Source organism: Ursus americanus, chromosome 8 (assembly GCF_024610735.1).
Source record: "Ursus americanus isolate L20-20 chromosome 8, mUrsAme1.1.p, whole genome shotgun sequence".
NCBI lineage: Eukaryota > Metazoa > Chordata > Mammalia > Carnivora > Ursidae > Ursus > Ursus americanus.
Genome location: NC_142134.1, coordinates 51,962,494 through 51,975,319, shown reverse-complemented (window position 1 = coordinate 51,975,319; position 12,826 = coordinate 51,962,494). Strand labels below are relative to the sequence as shown.

General features: G+C 34.4%; 1 protein-coding gene across 4 annotated transcripts in view; it reads right to left on the bottom strand.

Moving 5' to 3' along the window:
- Window positions 1–12,826, bottom strand: part of PDS5A (PDS5 cohesin associated factor A) — a 145,354-nt gene that overhangs the window by 31,900 nt on the left and 100,628 nt on the right. For all 4 annotated transcript variants that reach the window (XM_045815991.2, XM_045815993.2, XM_087864196.1 and 1 more), the window contains exons 20-26: window positions 9,957–10,080; window positions 8,962–9,120; window positions 6,452–6,520; window positions 4,952–5,088; window positions 2,269–2,392; window positions 1,756–1,960; window positions 1,131–1,245 (exon numbers count right to left, since the gene is read on the bottom strand). In XM_045815991.2, the coding sequence (XP_045671947.2) occupies window positions 1,131–1,245; window positions 1,756–1,960; window positions 2,269–2,392; window positions 4,952–5,088; window positions 6,452–6,520; window positions 8,962–9,120; window positions 9,957–10,080 (933 nt within the window). The remainder of the gene's footprint in view (window positions 1–1,130; window positions 1,246–1,755; window positions 1,961–2,268; window positions 2,393–4,951; window positions 5,089–6,451; window positions 6,521–8,961; window positions 9,121–9,956; window positions 10,081–12,826) is intronic.

The window sequence follows — 12,826 nt, the reverse complement described above, 5'->3', positions numbered from 1 at the left end:
GAGTCATCGAACTTTACATAAAAACCCAGGGATGTACTGTATGGTGACTAACATAATAAAAAAACATTAAAAAAAAGAATCTGAATCTGGACGTGCCGTACTTTGCAGATGTTGTAAGCACAACAGAAAATGTAGCTGTATATATCTGGGAAAACCTCCAGAAATTTCATCCTCTGGGAATTCTTTTATAAAGTAAAAATTTATGAAACTGACAATACTGTTTTTGTCTATAAAGGAAAATTGCTTTTAGGGGTTAATAGTGTAGAAAGATTAATTTCTTTCAAAGGTCTTTATACCCTTGGACTATTAAGAAGTCATCATTTAATTGTTACACCTCCACATTGCATTCTGGAGTGCCTGATTTACTGAAATCATTGTAAGACCTATTGTGAATTCAAATCTATTTTAAAACCAAACTTGTAAAAAAACATTGAGTATCATTTAGAGAGTCTTTTATCTATAGATTAAAAATCACTTCATTTTCAGTAAAATGTGGTGGTGTGTAATTTAAAAGCAAAATAAATCAATTCCTGTTTTCCCATTAAAGAAAAAAAAAAGTTTCTTGGAGGTCATCTGTAGATGAACTTTGGCTTCCTCTCACTCTTTCACCCTGGATCATATAAATATACAAAGTTCTATTTTACAGAAGTACCACTTATCCAACAAGTGTTTTCTAATTGTTTTCTTGCCACTAGATACAAATCTGTGACTGGTGTAACAAGCCTGATTTTGTACTACCATAATCCTGCCACAGAATATTTCATGTGTACGTGCATATTTTTAAGGCATCTTTTGAGTAAGATAGTTTCAAGAAGAAAAATTTTTACTACATGGTTTTCTAAATTATTGAGCTGATGTAACTGAAACCCAACTTAATACAAATAGTAAAAATAATATACAAACTAAAATAACCAAACCAACCTATTTCAAAGACTCAGTTAATTACAAACAGGAAACAAAAGAATCGAAAAGAACTTGACAGATGGGAAAAATTTTGTAAGATGAAATTTATAACAAATAAAACTACAAAGAAGTTTTTATTCTAATGGGAATAGTAACAGGAAAAAATTTATCATCTTTTCAATAAGTAAAAATAATTTTTAAAATTCTTGAAAATCAACATGACTTACTCTTTAATATCACGAAGCTGATCAACATCTTGTGATCTTGTAAAATCTGGATCATGGGCTAGCAGGTGAATCATGTATGGAACTACATATTCAGGCAACAGTGATAATAATTTCTCTAAAGTAAAAACATTACTATTAACAACAGTAATAACAGCTTTTATAAAATCCCTCTCTAGTTTTGCATTCTAAACACTTCGGTTTCCATCTTGTTCCTCAGTTCCTTACAATTATAGGCAACATGCTATCTAGGTGACACTGAAATACATTTCAATGTTGAAAGCTATTAAAGCCAAAAGGATAATTTGAGATTATACAGTGAGTCCTCGGTAAAGCTGGGAAAATAATTCTTTACTCTCTGACATCTGAGCAATGTGTTTAAATCAAGCCACACTGCTGATCCCATAAGAAAAATACAATTCTTCCAAACAGTTTTTATACATTATAAATAGTACTTAGAAACCAGGATTTTAGATGTTAAGTATATCACAACTATAGCGACAGCATTCTATAAAAATTGTAGTGTTATTATAAATATGCTACAATGGAAATATATGAAATAACCCCCCCCCAAATTGATACACTCACAAAATACATCTGCACACTTGGAGCTTTCAAAATTACTTACCAGTAGCCATAGGGTTCTGTTTAATGTACTCCCTGCGTATACTGATATTTTTTAGTAAACACTGTCGTGCATGTGCTCTTCTTTCCTTCACAGGATCTTTGGCACACAAGGCAAAGATCGCCATATACTCCAATGGGAGAAGTAACTTCACGAGAGCCTTATGCAACTTCTGAGCAAATATCTGCCTTACTTGGTAGCACTCATCCTACAGCAGCATAAAACCACAAATACTTAAATAAAAATGTTAGTACTTTTAAAACCATGACAAAATAACTTAGTTACAAAAAGAACTGGCAAACATTTACTAAAGTACAGTTTGTTCCAAAAGTCTTCATTTAAAAAAAATGATTAATTATATTGGGGAATAAATAACAATACTTAGAAGACATTTAGTTAGAATAGTTATAATAGCAATTCCTTTTTTGCCCACGGTAAATGGATCAGTATCCACAGAAAGTAAATGTATTTAACTTTGAAGGCCAAGTAATTGACAAAAATAAGAGGATTACTTACATTAATAACAAGTGCACAGAGCTGAAACTGTTCTGGGGTTATAATTTCATGGTAACAAGGTTCCTGAGCAAGCTTCATTATGGCACTACCAGCAGCTAATCGCAAGCGAGACATATCAGATTTACTATAAACAAACAAAAAAGAAATAAACATTTCCTATAACCATTATCGTTCATGACAATGCTTTGATCCCTTTTTGAGTGTTAAGATCTTTAGCGTAATTTATGCTTAAAATGACATAATGTTTGACAAATCTGGGAAAGCTACTTCGAGTCTTTGAACTCAACACAGGGAAAAAGGCTCAAATCATTGTGACTAATGATAAATTTACCTGCCTTCATTTTTAGTTATGTTCTAGCATAGATACTCTACCACAGCCAAGCAGCTCTGCTTATGATCACAACTATGATAACTGCAATGCCAAGAACCATTTACATCAGGAATGATATTCCTCATTTTAAGAGGAATATATTCATTGTAAAAAAACTTGATTAAATCACCTATATTAAATCTATTTCCTACAGTTTTTAAATGCACGTACATACCTACACACATGTAATAGAAATCTAGCCTAAGCCTACACGTCTGATGAAATGGAGGGGCTAGCAATGAGGAGCTGATTTATACTGCAGAAGGGGAGGTATCAAATATCTAAAAGGAAAGGATATGGAAATGAGAGCCAGTGTCTATCTGGGCTACTAGTCTCTGTAGCTAGCCTCCCCACCCCCCACCAGGAGGTCCAGCGCTTCCAACCCTGCCCAGTAGTTTTTTATTACCTAACTGGTAAAATGTGACAATGAATGGAATGAAAGGATAGTCTTATTTCAACTTCTATGTGAAACATAGCATTGTTATGACATTTTAAAGATTTGAGGAAATGCAGAAAGCTAGCTGAGTCCATCATTAGCATACAAGAGAAGAAAACATGGCACTCTTAGACAACAGGATTATCAAAGTGAACACTGGTATTCTTAAGGGAACTTCAAATGGCTTCTAAGACAAATGATTCAGGAATTAAAAAAAAATAGCTACCATCTGGGTGCTTAAGTCTGTGCTAGGCAGTGTGGGAACACTTCACAGGCTTTATCTCATTTAATTTTCACTCTGTAAGATGAGGAAATTGAGGCTTAGAAAAGTGATTTATAGAAGTTCACGTGCTTAGTAAATGGAGTGTAGAGTTGTAGAAGTTTCTGATTCTACAGCTCAAGCTAAACTGTGGCATATATAATACCTAATTAAGATCTGCCTAAATTTCATGACAAGTGTGTTCCACAATTAACCATTCCCTTATTTTCTGTGATGACAAAAAATGCTGTAAAGAACATGTTTGTATGTATGTTTTTGTATGATTCTTTTATTATTTCATGAGTGTAAAAATAAAGAGTCAAAAGGTAACATTTACAAGGATCTAGACACAAAATGCCAAACTGTCCTGTCAAGACTGTGAACAATCTATATTCATAGGAGTAATGGGGGAACCCATTTCCCTGAACCCAGGAAGCAGCGATTACTTTAAAAAACATTTTTGCTGATTTTGATAGGCAAGAGGTATCACTAAGTTTAAACTGTATTTATTGTATTTAGTGATGTTAAACATTTTTAAAAAGGTAACCTGATAATTCGTAGTCTTCACCTCTACTGGGGATCCTGCCTATTTATCACTGATTTGTAAGAGCTCATTATTAAGCCTTTGCCATAGTTTCCCCAGATTTAAAACTTATTATCCCTAACTCAGCTCTAATCTTCTAATCCGTTCTACAAAACTACCCTTGACTTATTCTATGATAAAGATAATTTTCCATGTTTTTCTCCAGTGTATCAAAGCATTCAGCATCTCTACTGTAATTTGCTCATTTCCTAATCTTCTCTACTAGAATGCATAGTCCTTGGAAGGAGAGATTTTACACCTTAAAAAAAAAAAAAAAAAGCATAGCAGTACCTAGGATGACAGTGCTCAATAAATAATAAAGGCATAAATGAATAATTAAATTTATCCTATAATAACACATTTTAAAGTAGGAATGCATCACAAGTAGAATTCTGTAGTTTTATCTGTTGGTACTCCTGGACCCTAGTAAATGAAGAATTTGAAACAAACAAGGATCATGAAAAATTTGCTTTTATTTTCATCTTAAAATGAATAGAAGAAATGGTGATTTCACAAAACAGTGAAAGTGTGCAGAAATGGAAACAATTTGTTTTTTTGCATTTGTAGAATCTTGTTTTAATCTTCTGCAAACCACCCGGAGGGCTGTGACTTTTCCTCCTTTGAACCCCTCCACTGAAGCTTGTATTCCTTTCATAGTACCAAGTCAACCCCCTTGTTCAGTCACTACACCACAGGGCAAAAGGTAGGAAATGAATCTTATCTGTTTTTGCTGCAATGCTTTTCATGGTGTTTTGCAAAGAATAGTACTTCAACAGATACTTCCTTAAGTGAACCAAATGTTGAGGCCAACTGTAATATATAGTGGTTATGACTGAACATTTATTGGAAAAAGTCTGGTTTTTAGAAAGACACATTCCATCATCATTGAGATGAAAACCCCAAGTGAGTACATCAGATCTGATCCCGAAGCATATGGTGCAATAACAACACTCAATATTAATTAGGTAAATAATTCCTATGTAAGTTCTACCAACATTTTGAGCTGTAAAAATTGGAAAGAAAGAAAGATCTCACCTGATCCTCTTTTGCTCTGTCAGGTCACCCTCACTAACCAACATCGCTGATAATAATCGAAGAGTTGAATTGGCAGATTTAGACTGGTTGTTTTTCATACCCAACAGCCACCTTACCAGAAGTTTAATTGCCTGTACCTATAAAATATTAACATGCTAAAAAAAGAAAGGAACTTGAAATTCCAATTAAAGGGAAGATTAATTTATGTCATTTAGATTAGTGAGGTTGCTTAATTGTTGGTGGACATGTCTTATTAAACAAGTCTGTAGGATAATTAAGAACAACAGTAAGATTATTTATTCTGTTTAATCTGTAATAGGCACTTTTCCCAGAGATGTACACGTATACTTATTTGATATTCCAAACAAGTCTACAAGGGAGATGTTTTTATTTCTAATAGATAAGGCAATGGAGACAAACCACTATGATAGATAACTTGCTCAAAGTCTGGTTTCTGAACCCAGGCTTATCAAACTTGCCCAAGACTTACAACTTATTTGAAAATATATTGTTTAGGGGGTGGGGGAATGGGATAGACCGGTGATGGGTAGTAAGGAGGGCACGTATTGCATGGTGCACTGGGTGTTATACACAACTAATGAATCATCGAGCCTTACATCGGAAACCGGGGATGTACTGTATGGTGACTAACATAATATAATAAAAAATCATTAAAAAAAAAAAAAAAGAGCAAAAAAAAAAAAAAAGAGCAAAAAAAAAGAAAATATATTGTTTAAAAATAACTATTTAAACTATACCTATTATATGATTAAAATGAGCTTTTTAGATAGACTTCAGTATTTTTTATAGTACTGCAAACTATTTTGAAGAAATCGTTAAGTCTGATTCTGTCTATTCTGATTAAAAAACCTAGGATATTCCATAATTATTTGTGGTCATAATTACTTGGAGGCTTAGACTCAAAAGATTGCTACCAATACACATAAAAGAACTAGCTAAAGGATCTAGGTGTTATTTACGGTATTTATTGACGTGGAAAAAAGAACTGATGGAACACGACTAGGAAGCTATACAAAGTGAAAGTTTATCAAGGACGATGGTAACAAACAAGTCTTGTCTTCAGTCCCAATACTACCACTTTAAAAATAGTTTTATTGAGGTACATTTTGTATTTATCAAAAGTTACCAATTCGATGACAGCCATATGTTTTTGCCACGTTAATATTCGTATTTTTGTAGAGAGTGGTAGTGAGGCTAAACTTGAGATGCTTCTGAGCATCAACATCCTACAAACAATTTTTGTGTAAAACAGCCTCTCTGAAATTATTTCAGCAGGCAGGAAGTTCTAGGGAAGATGCTGACATATATCTATATGTAAATAACTCAACGAGAACTACAATTTCTTTGAGAGAAACAACTTTTCATTTTAAAAATAAAGTACCTCATTTAAAAATACAATTAGCTCAGGGTAAAGAAAAGGGGTATCTGTGAATGTTCACTATTTCAGCACAAAAGTTATCAAGGCCTACACAAATTTACCTTTGCTAGTACTTCAGGGGAAACCTCTTCATCTGGAGACCATAATTTTCCATTCTTCTCACCTGTTGACTACAGACAATTGAATATATTTAACTCTTAGAAAGAATTTTAAAGTTTCCTTCATTAAGTTTTTCATGCTGAACAACACAGTGCTCTAGGAAGCCTACAGAAAAGTCACCAGAGCTTGAAAAAGAAGAACAAAGTTGGAGGACTTGAATTTCCTGATTTCAAAACTTACTACAAATTTATAGTAATCAACACAAAATGGATGGCACTGACATGTATAGGCATATAGACCAATGGAATGAAATAGAGAACCCAGAAAACCCTTACATATATGGTCAACTGATTTTTAACAAGGTTGCTAATGCCAATTACTTCAACAAATGGTGCTGGAAAAACTAGATATCCACAAGCAAAAAAAAAAAGAAGAAGAAGAAGAAGATGAATTGTCACCTTATATTAACTCAAAATAGATCAAAGATCTTAAGAGCTAAAACTTTTAAAACTCTTAAAAGAAGATACAGGCGAAAATCTTCGTCATCTTTGATTTGGCAAATATCTGACAAGGGTTTAATACTCAGAATATATAAAGAATTCTTACAACTGAGCAACATTAAACAATCCAATTAAAAGTGTGCAAAGGACTGTGAATGTCCAAGATACACAAATGGCAAAAGCACATGAAAAAAAAGAAGCCCTCTACATTGTTAGTCATTAGGGAAACACAAACCCAAACCACAAGATACTACTTCACATCCACTAGAATGGCCATTATCAAAAATACAGAAAAGAAGCAGCATTGGCAAAGATGTGACAAAAACTGGAAGACTGGTACATTCATGGTGGGAATGCAAAATGGTACAGCCACTGTGGAAAACAGTGTGGTGGTCCCTCAAAAAGTACAACATAGGATGACCATGTGACCCAGCAATTCCACTCGTAGGTATATATCCAAAAGATCTGAAAACAGGGACACACATGTTCATATCAGCATTAGTCACAAAAGTCAAAAGGTAGGAAAAAACCCAACTGTCCACTAACAGATGAATAAACAAAATGTAGGCTATACATACAACAATATTATTCTGGCATAAAATGAATGAACCTCTGATACATAACACAAATGGACCTTGAAGTCATTATGCTAAGTGAAATATGCCAGGCACAAAAGGACAAATATTGTATGATTAAGAGGTATCTAGAAAAGGCAAATGCAAAATCAGAAGAAAGTAGAACAGAGGTGTTATCAGAGGCTGTAGGAAGGAGGCAATGGGGGTTACTGGTTAATGAATCCAGAGTTTCTGTCTGAGATTAAAATGTTCTGAAAATAGTGGTGACAGTAACACAACAACATGGGTACACATTTTAGGTGGTACTTGGGGTCACTTTGGAGAGTTGTTCGGCTTTCCTGGGTATTTCCTACGTACATGGGAGGCATACATGGTATAAAACTTCTATTATTTAAAAAACCAAACCAAACAAAAACACCCACCCAACAATGAAAACAAGAATATTGGTGTATGTAATATAAGTGATATACACTTAAAAATGGCAAAAATGCCAACATTTATATTACGCATATTTTACCACACAAACAACAACAAAAAAGAGCCATTGTAAAGTACAATCTAGTCATCTAAGAGGTGTCTTAAATTTCATGTTTGTTGCCATTCACATCTATCAATAGTGCAAGGAACAGCCCGAACGTGTTGAGTGGGAAATGACACTTCAGCCATGCTCTTCCATTCTTGCCTATTACATCCAAATGCGGGAAGGGAAAGAGGATGGAATGCACTGGCAAATGTCTTTTTTTTTAAAGTTTGGATATTGAAGGCTCTGAGACTATTGGATCATGTGGAAGGAATAGGTAAATTGGATAAATCAGCACTGCACCGAAAGTCATCCACAATGATCCAGCAGGTAAAACTGATTTGTCTTCAACAACTTTTTAATTTAGATCTACTTGGCAAAGTAGTGATTCTTAATCAGAGGTGTGTTTCAGGAAATCACTTGGGGTGCCTTTTTGAGCTATATATTCCCAGGCTCCAGCCCGGAGTTAATAAATTAACTTGTGCACACACATGTGCGTGTACCCGCCCACCCACACACTTCAATAACTAAAATAGAATATGCATCTAGTGCCAAAAATGCAATGTAATTATTTCAAAACACTAGTTAAATACAAATCCACTCATATTTTTAACATCATCTGATAAAATTCTAGCACTCCAGTAAATTGTCCTTCAAATGTTAGGATAATAGCATTTGAATTATATTTTTTACTTCATGATTCATCCATCTCATGTTCTCATTTTTTCTTTCTTAAATGTTAAACTCTTGTAATAGCTACATCAAGTCAGGATGTCATTTGGAAATTTAAGTAAATAAGGAGGGAAAACACAATAATTTAAAAGGAAAAGAAAATAGAGAAGCAGAAATGTTTCTGTGATAAAGATGTAAATAATTTTAGTTTCATTATTCTAAATTTAATTAAATTAGAAACTTACCCTGTCATTCATTAGCAGATCTTTCACAATAAAATTTGCTACTACAGATTTCATTGGGGAAGCAAATTGATCTGGTGCTAACATAGAAATGTGGCCCAATGAAACTAATGGAGTTATAAGTTGTTCTGGTACATCAGCATTCAGACTCCTACTGAGTGGCTATAAAAATAAAACAATTAAAATTACCAGTTTTGTTTTATAAATATCTAGACATTCTATGGAAACAGTAAATGTTCCTGACCCTCCTGAATTTGTTGTGCCCAAACAAAGCTGTTCTAATGGTATGATCAAAAGTAGCTTCAGCCATATTAGACACTCAATTCTTATTTCAACTACTGAAATTCAGTAAGATTGAGAAGAACCCAGAAAAAAAAAAAAAAGAAAAAAAAGAAAAGAGAAAGCACACATAAAAGGCTGAAGTAAAAACAAGAACATTTCTGCATCATCAAATCAGCATTATTTTCAAGCCATCTACAATAATTGGCTTGTAATGTTGGTGGACTTCTTACCCTATGGGGATATTTTAAAGATCATGGACCATAAATAAGTGTTCACTGGGTTCTGTTGATACTATATCCAATTTATAGTAACGGGAGTACCTTTCCAATAGTGGAATCAGGCCAAGGATCATACATAAGAAGAGGCAAACAGGACTAATTTTCAGGTAGGGTTGTCAAGTACTTTACACTGAGTAGTTCAAAGTTAACTTTCTGAGTATACATGGACCACCGAGCCAATAAAGCTAAAACTAAGCAAAACGTTCTAACACAAATACACAAAATATTCTTCTATATGTAGTATTTGAACATATAATGTGATCTAAAGGCTGTGAATACAGTGCTAAAAAAAGAGAGCCCCTCCTCCCATAGGATTTATATACTAGGGTGAGACTAAATAGCCAAAAAAAAAAAAAAAAGATCTACCTTCTTTCTTCATCAAACCACACAGCATAAAAATAAAAATCAACATAAACATGTCCTGTATATTATATATACCTCAAAAATCTGTGCAAGCTGGACTTCTTTGTTTGTGAATATGGCATGTATACAGTGAACAGCCTGTTTTGCTTGATGTGGAGTACCTCTCTTTGCTTTCTGATGTAAAATGGGAATTAAGGTCCTGTAAAAAATAATATCATAGTTAAAAAAAAAAAAAAAGCCCATACATCACAAGTAGTTCTTTTGGTTGTCTCCTCTACTTCCTTTCCCATAACTGTTTGGATGTATGCTGGTAGAGAAGCCTCTCTTATTATTATTATTTTTTAAGTTTATTTAAGTAATCTCCACATCCAACATGGGGCTTGAATCACGACCCTGAGATCAAGAGTTCGCAGGTTCCACCAACTGAGCCAGCCAGGCGTCCCGAGAAGACTCTCTTAAAAATTATCTCATCTATAGAGAGATTTAAAGCTCCTTATCTGTCCTCAACTATAATCCAAGAAATATAACATCTCAAGAAAAAGGCTACTCAGGAGACAATTTTTGTTTTAAAGCCACCTCATGAATATGGAGAAATAAACAAGCCACCTTTATTGTTTTATTTTTAAAAATATTTATTTATTTATTTATTTATTTATTTGAGAGAGAGAGAGAGAGAGAGCACAAGCAGGGGGAGCAGCAGAGGAAGAGGGAGAAGCAGGCTCTGTGCCAAGCACAGAGCCCTATGTGGGACTCGACCCCAGGACCCTGGGATCATGACCTGAGCCGAACGCAGATGCTTAACCGACTGAGCCACCCAGGCGTCCCAACGAGCCACCTTAATTTATCATCTAAAACTTGCCCCATGCCACACTTTTATATTTGCCTTCTAAGTACATATTCCTAATTTTCCATTTCCCCTTCACAATCCCCTTCAGTTATTTTATTTTATTATTATTATTTTTTTAAAGATTTTTATTTGACAGAGGGAAAGCCAGCGAGAGAGGGAACACAAGCAGGGGGAGTGGGAGAGGAAGAAGCAGGCTCCTAGCGGAGAAGCCTGATGTGGGGCTCGATCCCAGAACGCTGGGATCATGCCCTGAGCCGAAGGCAGACGCTTAACGACTGCGCCACCCAGGCACCCCCCCCTTCAGTTATTTTAAAGCAATCATGGAAAGAAAAGTAGCAGAAAGCCAAGTTTCATTAAAAAAGTTGAAATGACAGCAGTAAAACAAAGTATGCAAGGATACAGACACATATACATTGGTAGAGGAGTAATAAAAGCATCTAACGATTATTGAGTACTTGTGCCAAGCACCATTCTAAGTGTTTTTACATGGATTATATCAATTAATCCTCATAGTCACCCAAAGAGGACTATTATGTTAAAAAGGTAAGAAAACTAAAGCACAAAAATATTATTTATTTAAGCTTCTTAAGTTGATGGAGCTAGGATTTAGTGAGGGTGGGATGTGAAGATGTGTACTTCTATTCCAAGATCCATGCACTTAACCTCCATATTGACACTGAAAATCAAAGTAAAACAATCTTTCCTTAGGACAATATGTACTTTATTGTCTTATATGATAGTCTTAAGCATTAAATATTGATGATATGGAAAAACACTGTACGAAGAAAACAGCATGTGTGTATCAACCTATAAAAGAACAGGTATACACATCAAGTGGGTAAAATACTCATAAAAAATATCAGTGTTAACAGTGACTCTTTTCCTCCTTTTTATTTCCTAAAGTTTTGGCTTTTTACAATGAACATACAAGTATTTTTTTTAATCAGAAGAAAATCTAAGACAAAAAAATTTAACGAAAGATACTTGTCATTCATTTACTGCAGTGGTCGTATTTTATAGATTATAAGGTCAGTGGTGTCAAATACAATTGTGACAAAGGGTCCTCTTATGAAAACAGGAGGCTAGACATTAAGGGCAATACCCCATATCCCAGGTCATGCACCTCAACCAAAAAACTGGAACATATGCTAGTCAGTATAAATCGGATTTGACATTTCTGAGTATGCCACATTTCTTTGTATGAAGGTTTAGAATGATAAACTAGGGATTTCTAAGCCCAAGTAGCCTCCTTAACTGAGCACTGTCTTTCTCTCACAAACTCATTTACCAGTAACAGTTCTTATAAATAACACAAGTAACAAAGGGAGACACAGCATTGATCAAATTGTTGTTAAATGTATCATTAACTCTTATTAGTCTAATGAAATGATGACACATAAATCAACTTTAACCTTTTTCCTTGTTATTCTAGTGTGCTATAATTTAATGATGCCATCAAGATTATTGTTGAGGCCTGCACTGTTGTGCTTCCCTGCTTTTCAATGATTCTCTCCTTCCTTCTCATTAGTCTTAAGAATAAGAGGTTTTGGGGCGCCTGGGTGGCTCAGTTGGTTAAGCGTCTCTTTCGGCTCAGGGATGGAGCGCCCTGAGTGGGGGGGGGTCCTCTGCTCAGCGGGGAGCCTGCTTCTCCCTCTCCCTGCCGCTCTGCCTACTTGTGCTCTCTGTAAAATAAATAAAATCTTAAAAAAAAAAAATAGAATAAGAGGTTTTCTTCCTTGTATCCAAAATTAACTATTTCATCTATCCCCATTTTTCCACTGTTTCATTTGGGATAGAATTCCTTTAAGAATAAACCCTTTACCTTAAAAAAGGTTTTCCTACCTTGAAAAATTAACCAGAAACTTTATCCTACTCTGTCAATGATTTTTTTTTAAATGTACAAATATAAAGATTATTCCTCTAGACTATAAACTCCTTGAAAACAGGGACTGACTGTGGTAATGCTTTATTATTAGCCAGTACAGCTGTGAGAATGAAGAGAACGTACAATAAAAAATGACTTATTTCTCAAATTAAACTATTAGCTCACAAATTTAATAAAAACTAGGAGTCAGGAGTCCTCTTATCCTATTATTAC